Source organism: Haliaeetus albicilla, chromosome 18, assembly GCF_947461875.1.
Source record: "Haliaeetus albicilla chromosome 18, bHalAlb1.1, whole genome shotgun sequence".
Lineage (NCBI taxonomy): Eukaryota > Metazoa > Chordata > Aves > Accipitriformes > Accipitridae > Haliaeetus > Haliaeetus albicilla.
In genome coordinates this window covers 26,426,784-26,452,031 of record NC_091500.1, presented here as the reverse complement: position 1 = coordinate 26,452,031, position 25,248 = coordinate 26,426,784, and the positions used below count along the sequence as shown (strand labels likewise).

Below are 25,248 nucleotides of genomic sequence, written 5' to 3'. Positions count from 1 at the left end.
GAAACTGAAGAGGGGAAACACTCTTACCAAGTCAACTGAAAAACTAATTTTATTTTCCAGAGTCAAGGCACAGAATAGCAGTGAATTCCCCATTAACAAAAGGTCTAGACATTTCTGATAATTAGTATGCTCCAGTCTCAGTGGGAAGTAGACATTTACAGTCAGGCAGGCCAGGATCAACTGATATACTAAAGAATATACTTTAAAAAAAATGAAAATTCCTGGTGTCAGTACCCTCCTCTCAAAAGCCGAATTTGTGAGCCGCAAGTAGTGAAACATGTTGAGTAGCTAATCAGCTAAAACCAGTTCACTCTGCACTAGTAAAGCACTAGTATTAGACAAGAAGCAGGCTGATCAGCTTGTCCTGGACACAAACAAGTCATTTGCTGGAAAGGACAGCGGTATGCAAGTTTCCAGTACTCACTTTACCACAATACACTGATTATCAAAAATATGGCATGTAAGCCAGAAAAATAATCTTGACACATAAATTATATGGAAGCTGTGGGGAAAAAGCCTGGAGCAACACACAGGGGATGGAAAAATCTGTTGCTACACAAACTACACAAAGAATGGTAGCAAGAGAGTGCTTTTTTTTTTTTTTCCTACTCTTGCAAGACTATGGAATTGTGACTCTCAGTAAAGAGAACTCACATGCAGTAACTGAGAGGTTAATATTAAATCCACTCCACCACTATGGAGCTTTTCCCTGGTTACCTGTTTAGCTAATAAAGCAGCATGAAAATTTTGTAGTGTTTCTTTCCTTGCATTAGATGGACCCCGCAAAGGACTTACAAAGCAAATGAAAAAGTAAAAGTTTAAAGAGAAAAAAAAACCCCAAAGTTATGTTTACAAAATTATATTCACTGTTCAGGCTCCTCAAAGCATCAGCAAGAGAAAAGAGCCAAACAGAGACTGGGAAGGGAGGGCTCATGCTTTCAAGGACACACTCTGCTTCAGCATAACAAACATCATCAGCTTCTTGTGGCTATAAAGTACAGTTAAAACTGCCTGGAACCTTATCAACACTGTTGGGAGGACAAGCGTACCTAAACCACTTTATGAAATGGCACACTATTCGAGAGATCAGATGCTAAAAACAAACCAAACCACAGCCTCAAAATGAAAAACTGTCATCACAGAGCACAGAGTCTTGATGCCTTTGGCTTTGGTCTGTCTTTTTTTCAAACTCATCTTCATCTCAAATGGGTTTGCCAAGGCTTACTCGGACTGGGTACAGAGTTTCCTACATTTGTAAACTTTTGTTGTGTCAATCCCAGTAAGCACTTTAAAAAGAAAATTTTGCCCAAGGTTGGAGCCAACTGTACCAAAACCTCATTTTCTTTCCGGTTTTATTTTAATAGCAGCTTACCAAGAACAACTGGCAGAACTCTGCTTTGGGAAGAATGAAACTACGCTACCCATGAAACTAACCTAACACCTGTCAACCCACAGCAGCTTCTGCAAAGAGAAGCCTGAAGCTTAAATGAGGAATCTCTGGGACAAGGTATTTCTGGGATAAGAAGAAATCATAAAAATTAATATATTTTGCCAGGTTAGATTTGAATATTTACAGACAGCTTGCAATACCTACTTGTTCGGTATCAAAAAAAGAAAGCAGTGCCTTTTGTAAAAGCTTCAAGTCAAGAAGTTAAATTACAAAAATTATCAAATAATGCAGTTATTTGATACATCTTCTCCCAGAAACCCTCATATAACCAACAATCACTGAAAGAAATGTTCAGCAGAAGGGATGTGGTTAGCCATACATGAAGTGTCAGGTCTTTAATTTTGTTGAAATTTGGGTTCATTGCATTAGCTCACACTAAATGTGTCAAATCTTTGCTCTGAACTCAGATTGCTCAAGTCCCTGCAGTGAACGAGTTAGTGGCCTTTGTTAGTTTGTGGCACATACAGAACCCAGAGACACCAAAATCAATCTTTATCAGCCTTTTGCAAAACTGTTATTTACTGAATTCAACTCAGTTAATACTTACCTTTATAAACAAACCAGAACCCACAGATTTAATAAGACCTTGAAATCAGCATTGGACCACTAGAAGTGCAACACAGTAACAATGATAGTAAATTCCAGTATTAATTCATACATAGTTTAATTGCTATTTTAATGATACAATAAATCTACTGAAGCTTTTAAAGAATTTTTTTTATTATGGTTTTATATATTTATATAAAACCACCAAAGCACTTTAAAGAATCATGCTTTCTTGTGTAATACATAAAACTAGTTTCATACTGTGCTTCAGAAAGTCTACCGTGCTGTTTTTCAAGTTATTTTACAGATGGCACATTTAAAAAAAAAAAAAACAACGGAAGCATGAATTTCTAGTGACTGCAATGCAACACAGCATCCAAAACAAGATGTTTCATTACAACTAAGTTAAAGTGTGAGTGCATCATGTAATAAACAATAGCAGTTTGGTCATTTAAATCTTAATTCTGTTTACAACAAAACTAACATTTGTGCTTCACGACCTAAAATCCCATGATATAAACATAAGTTCTCTGCTGTAAAAATCCCAACAAATTACTGTCCAAAAGGAAAAACATATTTAAAACAGGAGACCAAGTTTAAATCCACTCACTTTCCTCAAGAATTGCTATATTTAAGACTAATATGACATACAAGACACAATAAGGCACAATGGGTGGTACAAGCGAATGAATACAGTTGTCCATGAAACTTGTTCTCTTCCACAGATACTAAAATATGTACCGCTCAAGATAAATTTTCTCTTAAAAATGAAATACATCATTTTGTTATGAAAGTCCTATACAAAAATTTAAAATTTACACCATCTGAGCTGCCAAAAAAATAAAAAAGTGTATCAATTTTCCACAAAACTATATTTCTCACCAGCACATCCAGCCACTGGGAAAAAGATATCCCAGCACTCTGGAAAAGGAAAGCATTATTACCCCTGTGTTTAAGACAAAAATATTGTATTCTGCATACAGTAGTGTATTCTACTTAAAAAAGCCTAGCACTATTAATATTACAATATTTATTTGGAAATTATTGGTTCACTGCCTGGATGAAATAAGGCACTTTCTTCCAGTGGGCAGCACTTTTCACATATATGGAGATGATGAATCAGGTTCTGGTTAAAAACAAAAAGGGGCTCAGTGAGGTCCCAGAAGACGACAGTAACATTTCAACAGCAGGGGAAGACACAGGAGGTAAAACCTGGAGATGAAACTCTACACAGAAGTGGTCACTCTGTCAATGGCATTATTGACCTCGTTTTTGTTTGAATCCAGTCCTTTAGCAGCATTCATATCATTCCGTAAATTCTCCACTGTCTTTTTCATGTTCTTTAATTCTCCAGGGTGTGGAGTGGCTCGCCTTAGAAGTGTTCTCTAAAAATAAACAGCGCAATAAGTGGTTTTGCCTTTGTCTCTTTGAAAAACAACATACACCTTCAAGGCTTTAGCATTCACATACCAAATATTAGGTATCGATTTTTTTATTTTTTCCCCCTTTTCCTTTTCAAACTATGATGCTCTATGTTGAACGTTATTTTCATAGCTGCTTGTTTATGAAGACAGTGAAAGAGATTTTAAGAACGGTCTAGGAGCAAATTTTTTCCACTCTTGACCTACTAATCTGAAAGCTACTCAAGTGAAGTACAATTACAAGTCATGAAGTGAAGATTCTTTCATAAATATAGTTGGGAATTTCCCCCCCCCCCAAAAAAAACCCCATCCAAGTGATTTAAGATCACATTTCAAACAAAAATCATTCAGCTGGTTTTGAAAGAATCCCGCAAGATCTCTTTACAGTGTCAAATACATGTTTGTGTGGAGGTCTGTATGCCTTCCAGCCCCACCACACAGTTTGGTTCTCTTGACAGTTGAGAATAAATATCTTGAAAGGAAGAAGAGGGAGCATTTCTCTACCATCTTAGACACAAGAACATTTAATATCATTGTGCTGAAACCTTTACAAGGAAAACAAAATTTACAAAAACCCCAGTTAGCATCCAGATTAGAGACCAACAGAACACCAAGAATAATTGCACAAATATGTATCCGTACAATACACATATACATGCAATTACTTTTCAGTGGTATACACGTACACTGTGCAGATTACAGTGGAACTGATGACCCATAAATGGGTGCATTGGTCAAGACTGCTTTGGAAATCCACCCTTCGTCCTCCCCAGTAGAATCATAAACTTCTTTTTCCCCTAAAAAGGTTCTTGCCTCAAGTCAGGCTGTAATACCATGACTGAAAGCAGTTGTCATTAACACCTGAGCCCTCATTATTGTATGGACATTCTCAGGTTGGCAAAATTGTTAAGAAGCGTCATTCTGAACTCCCTTACCAGTCAGTCTACAAACAACGCTTGTCAGAGACATTTAGTTTCTGCTGCTTTAGATTAAGCAACCACCTTGCTTGAAAACTTACATGTTCATTTCCCTACTAACTAAGAATTTTTATAGGCACTTTTTAAAGTAAGACCACGTTTCTAGTGCGCTACAATCCGACAGTGCCCTGAAGTATCTCAAGCTGAGCTCTAATAAGGACCACCAGTAAGTTTTTAGAGCATCAGAGAAGCATACTGAAAATCTGACTGAAGCAGTCTTAATCTTCACAAAGACTTTTAATTGCTAATGAAAGTTAGTAAAGCTAAAGATCATGTTGCATTTTGATCTTCAGGACATGCAGAGCCCAACTTAATGAAGAGGTCTTATAAGTACAGTGACAGATGTTCCCACATCCTTTAAGTGGGAAACTAATGAGCAACGTTCTTGCTGTTTATAGACACTATGGTTGTTTCAATGCAAATGGTGGAGGGGGAAAAAAAAAAAAGGAAGAAATAAAGAGAGAAAGAAGGAGACTGGAAATAGAAATTAGAGAGACAAACAATGGCAAACTTAATGGATACACATGCAAGAGTGCTGGAATCCTAAATTAGACCCTATACACTTTCAGGCAGTAAAGCTTCACAGATGCAGGGAAAGATCCTATCTTGTTTCTGGAAAGAAAACATCCTGAGCAGACACAGGAAAAAAAAGCAAAACAAAGACTGTCCTGCATTAGAACATAAGTTATATTCAAAGCAGGGAAAAAAAAAAGTTTCAGCAGTCAGCATGAACAGTTTCTGCTACAGACGTACACAAAAAGCATGCAGTCACAGCTGAAATATTTACCACAAGAGAGCTCAGATACTTTTTACACTTTTGCATTAAAGTCACAGCATCTGCAGGTATCCAAAGGCTTGGAAAACATACCATTTCATTATCCTCTTCATCTTTTTCATCTTCTAAGAAGCGAATTGCACTGACTCTATTCACTGCCCGCTCATTCCATGTTTCATCTGACATTTCGTTTACCAAACTCTCCAGTGCACCACATCGTGGTAGGTTATCTGTTAGAACAGCAAAATGTGACTAAAGATTCAGAGCAAATCTAAAACATCAACATGTTATATTGTTAATAACTGCAATATCCAACCAATCACTCACCGAAGATTTACAATTGGCTATTTCTATTTTTTTGATAGAAAACAGAACTTGCATTAATTTTCTGTTATCAAGTACACACAATAAATAGTTTCTCTATAAATGAGAATTTTCTGTAGTTGGACTGTTTCAAGTTTGTGGCAGTTTTAGAGTACTGAATATATAATTTAGTATACTTGACACTATACATGCTTTTCTTCTGGATCATGGCTGCCATACGACATTAGCCAGTTCCCTAAATGGCATTCTGTAACACAGGACCATTGCTTTTACTGACCTCATCCTTTCAGTATTGTCAGGCATACACATCCAAGCCTTCCACCCTTGAAGCCATGAGATTCATCTGGAGAGGAGGAAATCTAACTTCTAGTAGTGAGGGCTTTAGAGAAAGTCAGTCTACCTCAGTTGCTCTTCTTGAACTAGCTTAATCTTCTCCAAATCCAAAGGGGTTAATTCATTTACTTATTTTAATTCTTAATGCAATCTGTATTCCTAAAATCCAGAAGCTGACACAAAACAGAGCCGTTTCTACATTTCTACTGCTTTAACAGTTTCTATTTGCTCCAGCTGCATAGTATTGAAAGAGTGGAATTAATCTAGGTAAGTTTGGGTACCTACAATACAGATACCTACAGCTGAGCTTTTCTCTTCAGGCCCCCTTTATACTTAGTGGAGAAGAATCCACATGATTTCTTCTAAAAGTCTGTTCTTGGATGGGATAAATTACTCTCCAGTGATTACAGCACAGGTTTAAATATTAGCTCAGATAAATCCCCTTGAATGTTCACACATAGCTATAAAAGCTTGAGGACAAAAAACATTCAGAAGTTACTGGAGCAGCAACCCAGCCAACAGTGAAAAAGAGTTTATGGTTCCACCTGACCCAGAGGCAAGTTTCAGCACAAAAGGTAATAGCAACTTATACTGCAATTCTACACTTGTTGAAGAATATAATAAAGTTACTGTACAGCATCTTTGCTTGAAAGAAAATTAGCCTGCGAAAAAGTAAAATGTCTACCGCTTATTACTAGCTATGCAATTATTTTTCTGGTAAAGAGATCGTAGCTGGAAAGCCACCGATTTTCACTACATATGTATGTATTTAAGATGTATAATCAATGTACACAAATATGGACACCACTACTTGGCCCACTGGCAAGCCTCAGAATAATGATACGATTAAGTCATCTTCTTCTTCCAGGTCTGTAATTTATTTATTGTAGCTGGTGTCACTGTGTTTTCAATAACACTCACAGCCACGTTTTTCAAAGTCTTCTGAAAACTAGTATGATTACAAAAAAAAAAAAGTTTAAAAGTGAAAATTCAACCAGAACTTTGCTCGTTAGAGCTTATGCATGTTTTACAAACACTTATGGAACAGACAACACAGTAAACAAAGAAGTAGTACTTCTATATGTAATGAAAAACTGACTCTAGGCACCTACCTTGGTGACCAGGCTCAGAAGGCATTTGAGGAAGTAATACACATGTTAAAATCTTTTCTCCTGTTTCAGGGTCTGTGTCAGTCTGAAATGTCAGCAAAGGTTGGGACTGGTTATCAGACAACCACAAAGCCTTCAGCTTTAAGGTAGTCAGTGAAAGGGGAAGATACGTCAGCCTAGTTCAAAAAAGAAAAGTAAAAAAGTCAGGGCAATCTCTTGGAGACTTAATAAATGGTCATGAAGTCAACTCTTAAGTGTATATCCCTAGGTTGGAACAAATAGGATTGAGATTAATGCTTCTAACAGAAGGCATTGCAGCGGTCATCAACTCCAACTACTCCATTCTTTACAAAAGAATCTGCAACTTTATACCATAATTCTCTGTAGCGGTGAATAACATATAAAACAATGCTGAGCTTTTTCTACTGCAGTAAAATGCCCTGGAAGGCAGTCAGCTGCTTCTGCTTTGGAGCCTTATATATACACAATTGCCAGAACAGAAATATGTAAGTGCCTATGAGCAATTATATTGCATAGATGGGATGCCATTTGCTTTTTCTCTCCCCGTCCCCATTTCACTTCCTACTAAGCAATGGAACTAATTTGCTGGTTTATGCTTCAATCCACTCCTTTTTGCATTTTGATGTCTGAAGCATATCAGCTAAGATTCATGAGAAGCTGCAAGATCAAGTGGCATTATTTGTTACTTGTACTGTATCTCTAAGATAAGACACTCAATATTAGCATTACTTGACATTAATGCTGGTAGTTTCAGCTGAAGCACTACCAAATTGCCTAGATTCTCAGTTTTAATTCAGAAATATAAAAATCCAGAGGTTTTTCTTTTTTTTTTTTAAATCCTGTCTTTTCCTCAGGGTCAAAGCAATCGAGAAAATGTACTCATGACAATACACAATTTATGCTACTTTGGGCCAAAGGGGAAGACTACTTTGACAATTTTATCAGTAATGCTAACACAGAAGTCATAATTGGTTTTTTGTTATTGCATTCTTAGACATATAATCTTTTGATGTTAGAAAGAATTAAATAAATCCAGCAAAAGAATGTGACAATACAAAAATCTCTTACCTGTTTCCAGCAACATCCAGGACATGAAGTTCAGTGGCTTGTGAAATTTCAGAGGGAATTCGAGATAATCTATTGTCACGTACAGAAAAGACGTTAAGACTGCAGCACCCCCCAATCTATATTAGAGGGGGAAAAAAAAAAAAAAAAAAAAAAAGTCTGGTTTTGTTGCAGTATGATAGTATAAACAAAGGCATGCAGTATGGGTCACGTAATATGTCACAGCGCATTCAAGTTACGGTGCCTGCCAGACACATCACCCGGAGGTACAGACTGCAAACAAGTGTTAGCTTAAAAGAAGTCTGACCTGAAGCAAGCCTGTTGGAGCAGTTTCTTGAACATTTGTATCTGCAAATAACGTGTATCTCTACAAATAGGTACCTTTTAGAGCCTTTCATGCCAGGAAGAGACCAGTAACCACACAGATGCCACTTTGTAGACAGCCCTCACAAAAAATACTAGCTTTATCTTTCAACTTTTTCTAGCTCTATGTTTTACATGTTAATTCTTTCTTTCCCCATGGTAACTTCAGATACAAGCAAGTGCAACTAGGCTTTAGGCAAGGCAAAATGCTAAATATACCAATCAACTCCCAACATTTATTGAGTCCACAAAGAGTAATGAAGAGTTCACAAAAAGCAGACGACTTTATGAGTAACATCTTTGATGCCCTGTTTTAATAGAAGCATCTAATTTCAAGATGATTCCCATATGAACTGGCCAATTTAGTCTAATATCCTCTGTCTCTACCAATTTAATCAAATGTAAGTATCTGCATTCCCAAGCTAATTTTGGGGTACAAAAGATGGGATTTTTCAGTTTTACCCTTAAAATATCTGTATTGTGCATCAAAGGTACATGTTTTCAGAAAAATAAACCCTCCACATTTGATTTTAAAAAAACCACACTCCACCTTTTTGTTCCAGATGGCAATTACTACTCCTATAAACACGAAGATTATTAGTTTTAGCAACCTGAAAGCTGGTTCAAGTAACTCTTTGTTCCTATTCACAAAGGAAACTTACCTTTGTTTGCTTATCATATGGAGCTTCAAAAAGCACTGCTGTTTGTTTGCCAGTTCCAAAACTCACCATGAGAAGGGAAAAAAAAAAGTTTCTTCTCTTACTCCAGGTATTAGAGGCAAAATATCCCAATGCCTTTTGAAGCTTTCAAGTTAAGCGGACTTAGAACCTAACTATAGACAGCAAACCTACTGAAAGGTCTTAGTTCAAAAATTAGAGGACTTCTATAGTCACACACATGCAAGAAGGTTCTTCTGTCACAATATAGCCAACATGTCACTACACCTTGGTCAGGAGTCCCCAAATCTGAGCTGAAATTATGTGTTCTAGCTAACTGTCAGTTCTGTTTTTGCAAAATCCACAATTCAGTCCAAACGCAAGTTTGAGATTACAGACAAAGACCACAAAAGCTTTTCCACTAGTCAAAGTAAAAATCATGTTGATTTAACCTATAGTATTCACCAAGGAAAAAGCCATTTTTTAAAGGATGCATCTCTGACTTCAAAAATAAAACAAACAAATGGAGTATTTATACTCCACTCATCTTCCTTTGTACCATAAATATGTTTTAATGGAAGAAAGCAGCAATCAGCTGCTCGGGGCTTCTGATTCACAAGCTATTTACAGTGCAAAGTTACAGCATAACGTTCTGACAAAACAAAATCTGGGATGGTTTCCCTCAAATCACTGCACTCTAAGATGCAGCTATTTCACAAGAGTATCAGCTTTCCCAGCCCTGCATGCACACTAGGAGTGGCAACCTTGTTAGCCATTTCTGCTCGTGAATCAAAGCCCTTAGAAACCAGCACTCAAATCGCAAGCAAACGTTTCTTAGTGCAACAATTCTGCTATTCACTTTACAGTGTGTATGGATTCTTAAATAATGTGCCTTGACGCATTCACAGAATACAGTGCCATATAGAAAAAAATAAAATGTATATATATACACAAACACTAAGTGTCTAATTGGTGTATCTAACACGAAGAGCTGTGAAAAGCAAGAGATACAATTAGTGAATGTTGATGAGCTGGCAACTGATGCCCTAACTGTACACAAAGTGTTCACTTTTCCATGAATGAACTTGCGTTATTCAGTCTTGGAGCATGGAGATCCAAACAGTTTAGCCAAACAAACAATGTAAAGCCATGCAGCCCTGATGAGACCAAAACTTCTATACTTTTGACAATGGAAAAATGCAGCAGTGGAACCAGCCAGCCTGAGTCATCATGCATTTAAAGCAGTTTAATGAAAGGTAACAGTAGAACCGTGGACTGAATAATACTTACAGGGTTATCAATTTACCTGACCCATAATTTTCCAAGCGGCTAACAATTAAGAAAATACAAGAGATGTTCAATTTATTTTTTTTTATCCATACTGGAGAATTGCATGCCAACAAATGGAGACAGAACATACATTCTTCTACTGCCAAAGAGGGTTAGAACTCTTAGGTTATTTTAACTTCAGTTATTTTAACTTTGCTCTATCAGTCAATAGGCAATTGTTCGAAGGTTTTGTTTCATTCAGAGGTAGCGAAGACCCTTTTTCTTTTTTTTTTTTTAATAGGGTAGTGGGGGGAGATAACAGACACTGAATTTTTTTATGAAACTGTTTTTAGAAAATGAAGGCAGCATCTTACAAGCAGCATCAGGTGAGATTTCACAGAGAAAAAAGACAAGCTGACAGTTTAAAAAAAACTAAAATCTTTGTCATTTCGAAAAAAGATCACACCCATCCAGCAGTACAGAAAGACATCAGGTCTAACGTTTGAAAACCTGAACACGAAGTGGTACCACTGAGGCAAAGTGCACACACTAAATGGCATGCTGAAAGGAAAACATCATTGTGACCACCATGAAGTAATACGGTATCAGAACGTTGCTGGTTTGGCTGAGAGTCATTAACTGACAAAGAGCCATGCTTTCCAAGGGTTTGATCACATGCTTAAAACAGACTTTGCCAAACCACCACATAGGCACCAAGTACACAGTTGAGACCACAAGCCCATTTAACAGTTAAGCACATAGTTCATTTTGAGCACAGACTTCAATTAATGGGGACAAGCATGTGCTTAGTTCTAGGCACATGAGTAACTGTTCCAAAGACTGGAGCCTTAAAGAAGTCCTCACGTTCTTCTGCAGTGAGTTAGACATCAGGAAAAGGCCTCAAAGGAGTTGTGCATGTCTAAGTCATATTCTTGGGAATTATTTCATTCTAGCAACTTTTAGAGTTATTCACTTGTCTCATCCCACCACCTCCAAAGAACAGTCGGCCCAGATAAAAAACAAAAACAAAGCCACAGAAACAAAACCCACACATCAGGCAGAAAATGATCATTACTACGAAGTGCTAATTTTGAGATCACTGACTTTACAGTACTGTAAAGTTTGAACAAAACTGCTCATTTGCATTCAGGTGGACTTGCTTCAGAGGATGAGCGTCACTAGGACCCCTTTGGGTTCCACACAAAACTCTACCCCTATGGAGGATTTTTTTTATCTTTTCTTCTATCTCAGTCTGAGGCTCATCTTTCTAACAGCTTCCTTGTTCTGGAAAAGCAGTAAGGCTTGGGCATACATAGAGAGGATGTCAGTTTGGCTGCTAAAACTCCCCTCTACATTCTGATCATGACCAGCATTCACCACTTCAGCCTCCTGCTTTTTTGGCATCCACATACCCACTGCCAGTCCATCTTAAACAGTCCTCCAGAACTGTAAGTCTTATCACATCACTTCTCTGCTGATGTTTCTGATGACTCCTCTTCTCTACTGCTGAGACTGTTGTCTTGACACCTGCATCAGTTGCGTATTTTTGATCACCCGACTTTTACTGCGCTTCTCTGTTACAATACCCTGGTGGCTGCTATTTGATTTTTCTTGCTGTTGACGCCTTTGCAGCTTTCTGGAGGTAAACCCAAGACGACTGTACAGATTCATCCCTCTCTTCCCATTTAGATCCCTGCCCAAAACTCCCATTCACTTTCTCTCTTGAGCCCAGCCATCATTTACAGTCATTCATCACCACAGACCAAATTCCACTGATTACAATGGCGCATCCTCACGCTGTTGGTTCTCTAAAGCCAAAACACAAATTAAAGGTGGGAAGCTTAGAAGACCTTCAAGTTATGTTAGTTGAATAACACCTTTTGATGTCAGCGTCTGTTAACTTCTTAAAAGCTATGAATCAATTCTGCTGTCCTTACCAGTTAGCATCTTTCACACAGGTATAAGCAATTGTATTGGGTTTGTGTGGCAAGGTTTTGGTCGTGGGGGGCTGCAGGGGTGGCTTCTGTGAGAAGCTGCTGGAAGCTTCCCCCATGTCCGACAGAGCCAATACCAGCCAGCTCCAAGACGGACCTGCCGCTGGCCGAGGCCGAGCCCATCAGCGACGGTGGTAACACCGCTGGGAGAACAGACTGAAGAAGGGGGAAAAACCTGCTCAAAGGCAGCCAGAGAGAGGAGTGAGAATATGTGAGAGGAACAGCCCTGCAGACCACCAGGTCAGTGGATAAGGAGGGGAGGAGATGCTCCAGGCACCGGAGCAGAGATTCCCCTGCAGCCCGTGGGGAAGACCATGGTGAGGCAGGCTGTCCCTCTGCAGTCCAGGGAGGTCCACGGTGGAGCAGATCTCCACCTGCAGCCCGGGGAGGACCCCACACCAGAGCAGGTGGGTGCCCGAAGGAGGCTGTGACCCCGTGGGAAGCCCACGCTGGAGCAGGCTCCTGTAGGACCTGTGGCCCTGTGGAAAGAGGAGCCCACGCTGGAGCAGGTTTTCTGGCAGGACTGGTGACCCCATGCAGGACCCACACTGGAGCAGCCTGTGCCTGAAGGACTGCAGCCCGGGGAAAGGACCGATGCTGGAACAGTTCATGAAGAACTGCAGCCCGTGGGAAGGACACACACTGGAGAAGTTCGTGGAGGACTGTCACCCGTGGGAGGGACCCCACGCTGGAGCAGGGGACGAGTGTGATGTCCCCCTGCACTGCTGGGGGGTAGGGGTAGAGAATCCAGGAGTGAAGCTGTGCCTGGGAAGAAGGGAGGGGTGGAGGGAAGGTGTTCTGAGATTTGGTGTTATTTCTCATTACCCTACTCTGGTTGATTGGTAATAAATTGAGTTAATTTTCCCCAAGCTGAGTCTGTTTTGCCATGACGGTAATTGGTGAGTGATGCCTCCCTGTCCTCATCTTGACCCATGAGCCTTTTGTTATATTTTCTCTCCCCTGTCCAGCTGAGGAGGGAAGTGACAGAGCGGCTTTGGTGGGCACCTGGTGTTCAGCCAGGGTCAACCCACCACAGCAATGCAAAAAACCACAACATTATGACAACTACTACAATGATTATTCTTTAGCATGTGACTATTTAAAGTCCAGTGACACATCTCTTTTACTCAACTCTCAATACAGCTGTCAGCATCAAGAACTCTCACTAGGCTGATAAAACTTGGATAAATACATTGGGAATTTAAACAGAGTTCCTATCTTGTTGTAAAATCTTTTCCAGGGTGTCGTAACCAAAATTTTGTTTGGATTCAAAGTAAATAAAGTCAGAATTTTCCTTGGCCCCGGATACAATAGATTAATTCTTTAATTGCAAGCACAGAATACATTTAGAGGTGGAAGAAACTGCCCAGTTCACTACTATTAGCTATTATTATTAACTTTAAATTGGCTAGGAAAATCTTCTGCAAACTCACTTCAACACCCCCTGCACCACTTGTGAATAGTATGGGAGGAGCACAGCAATATTGCTTAACTCAAGACAAGTTTTCCTGCATTTTTCCTTAGTGCCTTTTGTCCCTTTGAGACACACAAACACATACTTTTACACAAATGAGGGAAGGGACAGGGCATTGGAAGTTAAAACCAGAAACAACAAAGTGGCCCCAACTTGCTTAAAAAAAAAGATGAGAAAAATGTAAAAAGCACAGTTACTGAAGAAAAAAAAACCAAAAACAAAAACAAACCAAACAAAAACCCTGCAGTTTTACCTACTGTAGTAATAATTCTCAGCCACGATATACCTCAGAGCCAGGAAGGACACATTACCAGATCTCTGCAGGTTGTAGAGACTCATTAACAAAAGCACATGAACTGGAAAACATTCCAAGGAGGTTATTTATGCAAGTGCCAAAATCAACACACCAGTTTCACCATCGTTCCAGTGCCAGGGTGGGATTTCAATACCCAAGAGTCACCAGGCAGGTCTTTCAAGTCGAAGGGGAAAAACATTTGTAACTATGAACAGGTTTAGACATTCTCAGTTCTTGCCGAAGTTTGTTTCGCCACTCAGTTCAGTGAGAGAGGGATCAAGCTGCGAGATACTGAAGATGAAATCTGTCAGTGACTCAAGTCTTGGTCAGACATTCAGCTGTTTGACGTTTTACCTTATAATATATTGGCACCAGATACAGAAGAACCTTTGAACCAGGAAACTCTGAAGCAGTATTTGCATACAAGCTTCTCAATAATCTCAAGTCAAGAATTCTTAGACCAAAAGGTAGAGACTGGTTTTACAAGCGTGCATTGCAACAATCTGGCAATGTAATGGTTTGACAGGCTGACCCAAAATCCAGTGCTACTGAACTGCTAACAAAAAAGCCTCAAAAATCCAACAACCACCAACCCCTCCCCCCCTCCCCCCCCCAAAAAGGCTAGAACTCAGATTATTTCGCCAGGTTATATTAGAGCAGGCACATAATTTCTGCCATCGTATCTATAAAAGCTCTCTGCTACAGAACTAATTTTGGAGGGAAGGACAGAGACATCAGCAAGTAGATATGATATTTGTTACATGTACTCTCCTCCCTAGTAGAGTCCCATTTTTTTCTGTACACATTACCAAACTATGTCTTTGTCCCTCTCCAACAGACACCAGTAAAGGCCTGTCCCACACCCATTTCTTATAAGGATGAAGAACACAATGCACAGTTGTTCTAGCACTCTGTAAGGCAGAGAAAGAATGAGAGAAGGCGGGAAGGAAAAGAAGGAAAGGAAAAGAGGGGAAGATACTGAGCAAGAATATCTGCAGTGCATACCCTACTTCTGCCTCTGCTTCTGTGAAGGGGGAATCAATGTACAAGTACTAATACTGATTGATGTGCAAAGGTCTGAGACCCCAATCTTCGCCATACTATCTCAGGAGACATCTTAAGCAACTCACAGCAGGCAGGAGTGCTGAAAATGACTGCTGTCAGAAGCTTGTGCCCAGCTTTAAATATTAATTAGTCAGTTTGAGACGAAAATAAATTAAAAAGATGGTATGCTTTCTCACTGTCAAGCAGAACCTTCTAACAGACAGAAAAAGGGTGACACATTTTTCAGTTTTCCTTAGGTGCTCTACCAATGCATTTTGGGTTTTTTTTTTTCCAAGTCAGTAAAGATAAGAAGGAAAATGGAAGTTGAACATTTCACCAAGACACCAAATTTTTGCCATTATCAGCACCCCTGAAGCTGCTCAAGTGGATGCTTTGTGCAACAGCAAACAGCACTCATTATACCTGTGCACTCTGTTTACACAGAACATTTTTCTTTTAGAGCTATGAAATGTGACTCTTCATTGAATTCCTCTGAATTTTAGCCAGAAAACTTATACTTCAGAAATATTCATGTTTGGTTTAAAGCAAAAAGCTACTGGTTAAGAAAAATACTACACAAAGAAAATGCAGCTCCAGGAACAAACAATACATGAGCAGAGAGCAGTAGATTTCTTTCTGTTTTCAAAACTAGCATTTCAGCGCTGTTAGAAGGCAATCTAAAAACTTCGAGGGAAAAGTATTTTATTGCACAGCCTAAGCACAAGGAATTGAAACTGAAACTTGAAACACTGAAACTGAAAAGTCTTGTTAGCTAGACGGTACGTTCTGCAATACATGCACATTAACAGTATTTTTGAGACAAACCACTGCATCAGTTGTTTATGCTTTCTATTTGTTACCATTACCAGCTTGGAATTCAAACCCACTAATCTAGAGGGTCTATGTGACCCTCCAGTTGGAGAAGGACTGACTTCCTTTAAAAATAAAAAATAAAAGAATTTTTAAAATCCACAGAGCAAAACATACTTTAATGAAACATTCTGGAGATCTTACATTAAACATAATTTTGAAGTGTTTGCTCTACTGAGAAAGATAGACCTTTGTGGAGACCTTTACAGGGGAAAAAAAAAAAATTCTATTTCAAAGGAGTGATACCAAGGGGCTCTGTTTCTTCTGTTTCTCTGCCAAGCTCCCTGGGAATCACCCTCTCCCATCTTTATTTCCTGGACTTTCTAGAACTCCCCAGCTCACGTCATTCCAGATACCTCATTCCAGATTTCCTAATCACCCACCTTCTCCAAACACGGTCATCCCTGACTTTATCCCACCCCTTGTGTCCCCTCCCCTCTCCCTCATGTGCACTAACATTCTCCACACACGTTCTTGTTCTTCACTTCACTCCCAAACAGACACACTCCATATTCACCCTGCTTTACCTGCTTCTGAAGCCGAGTCTTCTCTCAACTGCTCCTGTCCCTGCTCCTTCCAAGCCACACTGCTTGCCCTCATGCACCATCTCCAATACCATGAAATTAATTAACTAAGAAAAGTGCTTATACACTATGTAAGCTACTAATGGCCAATCTGGAAATAAAGTGTATCAGTAAAACCTTACATGCTATAACAAACTCAGAGCAGTTCTGCTTAAAGGTGGACTAGACACAAAATTGTACAAGTCTCACGTACAGATAGTTTAAGACACCTGCATAATGTATTAACTTAAGTTCTTTGTAAAGACATGGCAAGTTTTCTGCTGAATGAGCACAAGATCAAAATTGCCATCACATCCCAACCTGGAAACATGGTTTTTCAAGGTCCTGCCTCTTGCTAGCATTCATGCAACCCATCCGGGTACATCCTCTGCATTTTCTGTTCAGAACCAGCAGCACCTCTGCTGAGGAGACACTGTCCTGCTAGAGGAGCTACAGTATTCACATCTTCTCTTCCCTCCCTCATCTTTCCCCCCCCCCATCAAACATACATGTACAAACCAATCTGTAAAAGAGAATAAGGGCTATCGTGGAGCCCTGATTAGGTGACTGACCTGTGGCAGCTCAGACCTGGGCCACTGGAGTTGCAGCTGCCAGTGCCACAGCAGTATCCTCTGCCCCTGCTTGATCCGTCTTCTTCAGACCATTGGCTCTCCCCCATCTCCCAGGTCCCAGCCACTTTACTTCCTCCTCACACCACCTCCTCAAGCTGTCCAAGCTCCATAAGTAAGCAGGCCTGAACAGAAGTATGTGCTCACTAGCCAGACCTGATACTCCTCTCAATTCCCATCCACCAGCTGCCACCTGAGAATGTAACCCTCCTGCTCCTGAAGTGACTGAAAGTGGTGAACAAAAGCTATGACCTCAGTGCCACACGTTAGAAACAGATAGAAACATTAAGGGGGAGAATCACTTAAGACAAAAATTACAGAGAAACAGTAGTGCAAACAAAACTAACTTGCAGTCCCGTGCTCCAGTCACAGGATGCTGCTTCCACCAACCTCCTTCCAGAATTTACCACGGACCTAAACTTGTAGGGTCTTCCTAGTTTCACAACAGAAATTCTAGCCTCCTTTCATTCCATACACTGTTACAATAGACAAGAAGTCCTAGTGATCACAGCTTTAAGATTTCAGGTATCAGTGATCTTGATCACGTCAGGTCATCACATTTAAAGGCTAAAGTAGTGCCAAGATCTCCAAAACCAAAAACACTCCAAATCATTTTTCAGAATATGAAACCTTTCTTTTGCTATTGCTCACAAGAGGCAAGGAAGACTTCAGCAGTATTTTTATACTACATCCAGAAGACGCATATTGATGTTTAAATGCATTCACTCTACTAGAGCTCCCAGACTTCAAACAGTGGTGGACCTGACACCCACATGGGGCATTACTTGTTACAAGCTAATTAGATCCAAGCCTTCTTGTTCAACTGCAAAGACATTCTGCACTTCCAAGCCATCAAATCACCACAGCTGCTGTTCAGATTTATGCTGTTCAGATTTAATGCACAAGTTTCTGATTGTGATTGGTTTGGGAAGAATACCCAGTGGATGAAAGCTGCCTGCTACTTCTTGCAGACATTTGAAATCAAGAGTTTTCTGTTTGTATAATCGCATCTGTGAGAGTTAATTGCACAAAACTTACCTCTTTGGGCAAAGATGTTAATTTGTTTCTATCGGCATTCAAATTGTTCAGCTTCTTTAGTTTTCCGATGCTCTTCGGCAATGACTGTGCCAACAAAAACAAAATATGCAAACAGAATTTGTAAATTCACAGAGTCAGAACAAAACTTATCTCACTTTAAAAATGAATTAATAGACTGATCTATTTTCAAAACTGGAGTGTAGCTAACCCTCGTTACTACCAGGCCTTCCAAAGCAGATCCAAGGTTTTATCTTGCAGAAGAAATGTCCAAGAACGTCAGTTTCCAATACAAAGTCATTCATGAGTTATCTCTGCACTAAGATGACAGATGCACAACAGCTGAGTACAGAAGCATGTATGCAGAATGTCCATATTATCTGACTTTAGGCTCCCTAAATAGCTAATTGAGAGACAAGCTTCTAACTTAGGTGCTATGAACTGACTTCTGGAGAGGCATCTTTCCAAAAGGGTTAAGCTCCTAACTCAACCAAGCACCAACCTAACTTAAGAAATGCTCAAACCTAGATTTTTATAAATACTTCTACTCTTCAAATGTCAGTGTCCTGTGAAGGCACTTTCAAAATAACGGAAGGAAATATCTAATGAAAGGAAGTCTGAGATTTTATTTTAATTGACCACATATCATATTTAATATCTGGCCAGAGTATATCAGCAGAGCAAGGAACAGTACAACAGCAGCTCTACAGCGCTCAGGGCTTCTGGTCAATTCCAGCAAGTCTGATCCAGATAATGCACAGCAAAAGTTGGCAACAACGCAACAGCACAAACTCCGCATTAAAAACACAACAAAGTAAATGATGCCTGTGCTCCAGGTGCTCCGATTCCCTTACTGATCATGAAAGATTCAAGAGTGAATATGTAACTGCTTAAGCCCTTGGAAGGGAGGATTGTTAGTACATACAACTTGATCTTCAGCATTCATTTAAGGTTAGAAATAAGATGCATTTAAAGGAAACTTGCTACTTAACAATGGTAACATTGACTAACCTTACAAGCTAAGTGATTCAGCACTTAACAGCAGGTCTTATTACCACCAGACATTTGAGAAGTCAGGACCATGCTTACCTGCAGTTGATTTTCTGTTAGAACTAGTTCAGTAAGGCTTTCGCAGTCTCCAATTGAATCTGTTAGTTGAATAAGTTTGTTCTGATCAACCTTCAAAATGGAAAGCCTCCTCAATTTTCCTGGAGAGAAAGAACAACACATTAGTTTAGTATCGTCTGATACTTGCTTTAATTACAGAAAATCATTCTGCTGCAAAACTTAGAAATCCTCTAACACAATGAAATTTTTTTCAGGTAAAAAAAAGAATTCAAGCATTGCTTCTCTCGGCACTTGCACTACTTCTGCAAGTTTATAACATCACTGAATTCATATTCAATATAAATATTCATATTCAATATTTAAGCATATTAAATTGTATTGAAGTTGCAATCTGAATGGTACCTCATGTAAATGTCAAGGACATGTCTACCCAAAGGCCTACAAAAAGAAGAAAATTATCTATTTTTTCCTCAATTATACAATGTTTATTCATAAAAGAGTGTTCAAAAGATCACCTATGCCTATTCAGCCATAGTAAGAAAGGCTTGCACTGAAGTGACAGCCCAAACTCAAACAGGATCAAGGTCTCTTTGTCCTAATATAAAACCCAGTTAGTCAGACATGAAACCCAAGTTCATTTTTCAGAATAGAAATCAAACTTCTTTGAAGGTTTTCTCCCGAAGAAGGACAAAATACTATTTCAGAGCAGAAAGCTCACTTTGTTCTTCCTTGTATAAGGAAGACATTTGTACAATGAGGGTGGTGAAACCCTGGAACAGGTTGCCCAGAGAGCTGGTAGATGCCCCATCTCTGTAAACATTCAGGCTCAGGCTGGACAGGGCTCTGAGCAAACTGATCTAGTTGAAGATGTCCCTGCTTATTGCAGGGGGGTTGGACTAGATGACCTTGAAAGGTCCCTTCCAACCCAAACTATTCTATGATTCTGCTCCTTTGTATCAGAATGATCTTTGGTGAAAAGCAGAGGTGACTCAGGCAGAGCTCAAGACAGAATTCAGGAGACATCACTAGCTGCTGACACCTCCCTGCCCATCCCCACACTGTCCAAAGTAGCTGTAATAGGCTGGCACATCAAATTCACTGATGATGCTAAATCATGAAGAGACAGCTGATACACAGTAAGATAGTAACCTAAACAGAAACCCGAGGTTCAGCAAGGAGAAGTGCAGAGCTCCACACCTGGGCAGAATAACCCTGTGCACCAGTACAGGCTGGCAAGTGACAAGGCTCTACAAGAGCCCTGCTGGAAAGGACCTGGGGCTTAATGGTGAGGACCAGGCTGAATATGAAAGAGCAGCGCACTCTCACCAGAAATAAAATAAACACTAGCTGGACTACGTTAGGAGAATTACGGCCAGCAGATCAATGGAAGTTACTATATCCCATCTACTTGGCACCAGTGAAATCATGCTGTAAAATCATGCTCAGTTTCATGTCCTGTCCTGTCTTCGCCCCCTGACTCCCTAATTCAAGAGAGATGCTGATGGGGATCCAGTACAAAGCTACGAAGATGACCAGGGCACATGTGAGCTAAGGCCGAGAGAGCTGGCTTTGTTTACTCCAGCAAAGAAGCAGCCAAGGAGGTGTCTAGGAACAGTCCACCACTACTTGAAGGGCAGTTACAGAGATGACGGAGCCAAACCCTTCTCAGCAGTGGCAGGCGAGACAGCAATGGCCACAAACCAAAGTGTGGGAGGTCCCAGCTGGACAACAGAAGCTTCCTCACTGGGAGGTGGTGGAACACTGACACAGGCTGCCCAGAGGGTGCTGGAGCCACCTCCGTTAGGGGCTTGAGACTTGGCGAGACACAGCCACAGCTGACCTGACCCACTGGTGGTGGTGAGAGCCCTGCTTTGAGGGCTCTATAGATCCACCAATCCAACCAAGGATTCAGTGATCAGCTGAGCTCCTCGCAGTAGCTTTCACAGAGACCAGCAAGGTTCACGTCAACCACAATACCAGATTTTCTCAATTTCACATAATAAGTTCCAGCATTGCACAAAAAGAATAAAGTACTGTAGCCCTACCCAGTTTTCCAAACACAAGTAAGCTATTATAGTCACATAAGTAGCAATTTTTTTGGCCTTTATAACAAAAATACATCCAAAAAATGCACATGCAAACTAGGCCTAGCCTGAAATGGCCTGGCTGTTCTTAATCCCCTTCCCCAGCAAAGGATCTCCATTTAACAAGATTCTCAAGAAGCAGCAGCTCCTCTTGTTCACCAGCTGGTGTTACAGACAAGGTCCCCTCTTGCACGCTGCGTGGGCTGTAGCCTTTCGGAAGATACAGCTCCATTTCTGATGTACAACAACCGTACTGGCCAGCTCAGATCACCAGAGAGGGCTGCTACAACTCTGTACCAAACACATGCTAGCCAACTCTAGGACTCACACTACTCACCCCACTCCCCCAAGTTTAACTTCTAGAGAAACATTAATCCTTTCTTAGGCTCATATAGCATATGGAGGGAGGGGGAAGGTCTGTCCATTCTTTCCCACATTACCGGTTAAACCACATTCACAAGTCCTCCCTCCCCTACACCTTTATTTTTTTTTGGGGGGGTGGGGGGGTGGAAATCCTGGCAAGCAGAAGGCATGCTCTTGCAACACAAAACTCAGTGGAAAAACAGCTGATGAGTAGTAGAGAAACAATGCCTCGCTGACTGCTCATCACAGCTACTGCAGGGGTAAAAAAAACTTACCTTAAAAAAAGACACTGGTAATGCTTCACAAAACATTCCTCAATCATTAAATCTGTTTTAAGGGGTCAGACACAGAAAAGTTGTAGTTTGGATCCTCAAGGCTGAAGAATAATGGGCTGAAGCTGGAACAGCCTTCCACTGGTTTCAGTATAGGATTAATCACATTGTCCAATTGAAGATAATTACACATCCCTACTAAAAAGGATGTCATTTTTGTAGTGATACTATCCATGAGTCTTATCAAGTGACCTACAGCATGTTACAAGCTAGAATTTTACAATGTTAAAAGAGTTATGATGGCGACATGGACACAGTAGGAACAGAGAAGATATATTAACTTTTCTTTTGCTCAGGTAGGTATCAAGGGAGGGCCAAAAAAGGATTATGAGGTAGTTATTATGCAGACAATTAAAATGCAAAATTAGTAGAGCTATGCATTTCATACTAAGCAAAAAAAAAAAAACCAAACCTGAGACAAGCTCATCTCTTGCACAAAAAGACTTCAAAAGACTTGAAAACAAACGACTTCCAATATATGGTGCATTAAATAGTTCTGTGTGATAGCATTCACCTTGTACTTACCAATGCCATCAGGTAAGACCTGAAGTACATTCTGAGAAACAAGCAAGTCTGTTAAAGAAGTCAGACCACTAATTTCTTCAGGAAGGCATTCCAATTTATTTTCAGAAACATCCAGACAAAGCAGGTTTTTCAGGTTTCCTACTTCCTGCAATACAAGAAAAAAAAATTTAAGTCATGCCCAAACACGTAACAAAGCAATTTGAAAAATGTACCATCACAATGAAAATTCCAGAAAGAACAATTCTCTGTACAACCTCTAAATTGGCTATTCTTTGTATGACCTCTAAATGCAGAAAAAAGTAAATAATTACATTTTATATATGATAAACCAACCAAGTAATTCAGTCACAGTTTCTTATTCTAACTATTAAGACTGGCTTCAGTAGTCAGACAAGGTATGCTGAGCACACCCAGGCAAGCACCAGCCAAAACTGGAGTTTTCCTAAAGACTGCAAAGTTGTTTTTTCAGAACTACAGATTATCAACCTCCATGTAATTAAAGTCTGCCACTCCCAATTAACCCTAGGCAAATTAGGATTAGTCCCTCCTGGCTGATACAGCAACATGCCATGACATCTAGGGATTTCATATCTTCGTATCTCCCACCTGCAACAAATGTAGAAATAGGAATTGGCAGTGTTGCTCTAGCTAGCATATTTGAACTGCCAAGTTATACTGCCATCATCTGCGATTATTAATGATTACTTAATTTTTTACAAAGGTAATCTGCCAATTAGCTTAAAAGTCTGACAGAGAAATACCTATTAGCCATCAGAACACCCTCCCATTCCCCATGTACACAGATACCCCTATACACACTCTAGAATAGTTCTCATTTTAGCCATCCAAATAATCTTTTGGAGAACAGAACGGCTGGGGCAAAAGTGTCCTCTACTTTTACATATATGAAATTTTCACACAGCAACAGCCTTGATCCAACTCACAAGGTCAGTCCTTTTATTTTGGAATTGTTTGCCTCTCAGAAGGATCTTTCATTAAACACACACACCCCTTTATCCTACAAGTTCATCTTTTGGACATTAGACAAAATACACAGTAATAGACAGCTTCAATAAAAACAGCTACTGAAGTCACACTTGACCTTTTATGAATGATTATCAGTCTTTAACTACATCTACTTAAAAAATTATTAGGCCAAGCCAACAACAACAAAGTCAACAAAACCCACTAAACTGTAACTGATTTCCAAGTTACACTGTTGACAATGAGATCAATACAGCAAATAATGGCAAACTGCATGAGGAACAGGAGAAAACAGGTTTTGACTTGGGTCTAAAGGAAAAAGAAGGAAAAGAAACCATCCCACATGTTACTGCAGTTCGTAAGAAAGGGAATTTAGAGCGCTGTAAGCTTTAAATGCTAAGGCCCCTCATCCCACGACCGATGTCAGATGGGGCATTTGCCTGCATAAATCAAAATTACTATTTATGGCAACAATTCTATTATTGTACTTCTCCCAAACACTGTATTTAAATGGAAGAAGATGACTGCAAAGAATCAGCAATTCATCCTCAGAACTGTCAAAACTGCAATTTAGATAGACACAAAAGGTGAGGGTTAGCTCAGCCAACTAGTGGCTCCCTGATCATTGAGCCAGGACTGTAAACAAGAGGATGTGTCATCCTAAATTGAACAATGTGCCTATTAGGAAACAATTCTTTCGTCAAAATGTTTAAAAGAAAACGTCTGACAACACAGGATATCATGTACAATCCCTTGCAGAGGAACTTATTAAGAGAAAGGCCTTACACATCCAAAACGAAACCCAGGCAAATTGAACTGAGAAAACTACTCAATTTTACATCACCTTCCTTTAGGTATGAACGGAAAGGTTATCTTTTAAAAGCATCTTCAAAACAGCATCAGTAGAGCTCATCTTTACCTGAGGTATTTCAGCTAATTGGTTTCCATCCAACCAGAGGTCTTTAAGATTGAAAAGTGCACCAATTGTTTCTGGCTATAACATAAAAAGTAATAACATTAAGTAGCATTGGAGCTTCAAGGAAAAACCAAACAGCCACCCCGTAATTACTGTCTGAGTGAAACAATCCTTACTCCAAGCACTGTTTAGAGGTACCACGGTTAAATGCAGCAACGGTGACTGTAAGCATTTGGGAACTCCATCATAAAAATTAGTTGTTACAGCTTAACAAGCTACCAAACTTTAGCTGACATGCACTAACAAATTGCATGCACACTCTCATCTACTGCAAATCCAGCATTTAATTGAGTCATCTGAAGGGAGGTAACATATCTTTTGGTCCATCCATCTGCCACAATGTCAGACACTATAGCCCTCAACAGTTTGCCTCAGCCCTTTCCCAAATATTCCTACCCCCACCCTGGAAAGAGTTGAGCATTCGTCTGTGCTCAGCCCGTCCAGCTCCCTACAGAAGCCCATGTGTTCATTTTAACTGCCAGTGCAGACAAGAGTTTGTGCCCTTCCACTCCTTTTTCTTTCTGTAGAAGTCTGTGCAGCGCTTTCATTTTTTAGAGATCAGCTGCAATTTTTTGGGTAAAGTAATATTGTACTGAACAAGACTAAGCAGATATGGAAAGCACCAACTCACTGCCAAAATTCATCTGTACATATAAAAAGACTTTCCCTCCACACGTTTTTCTTTCTTCAGTTTTGGACATCC

The 25,248-nt window shown here is 39.9% G+C and overlaps 1 protein-coding gene across 1 annotated transcript in view; it reads right to left on the bottom strand.

The window, feature by feature from the left end:
- Window positions 1-2,089: 2,089 nt before the first annotated feature.
- LRRC1 (leucine rich repeat containing 1) overlaps window positions 2,090-25,248 on the bottom strand; it is a 75,077-nt gene continuing 51,918 nt past the window's right edge. The window contains exons 7-14 of the mRNA XM_069805974.1: window positions 24,489-24,563; window positions 22,586-22,730; window positions 19,303-19,421; window positions 18,217-18,300; window positions 8,025-8,140; window positions 6,939-7,111; window positions 5,263-5,399; window positions 2,090-3,381 (exon numbers count right to left, since the gene is read on the bottom strand). Of these exons, the coding sequence (XP_069662075.1) occupies window positions 3,223-3,381; window positions 5,263-5,399; window positions 6,939-7,111; window positions 8,025-8,140; window positions 18,217-18,300; window positions 19,303-19,421; window positions 22,586-22,730; window positions 24,489-24,563 (1,008 nt within the window). The 3' untranslated portion in view covers window positions 2,090-3,222. The remainder of the gene's footprint in view (window positions 3,382-5,262; window positions 5,400-6,938; window positions 7,112-8,024; window positions 8,141-18,216; window positions 18,301-19,302; window positions 19,422-22,585; window positions 22,731-24,488; window positions 24,564-25,248) is intronic.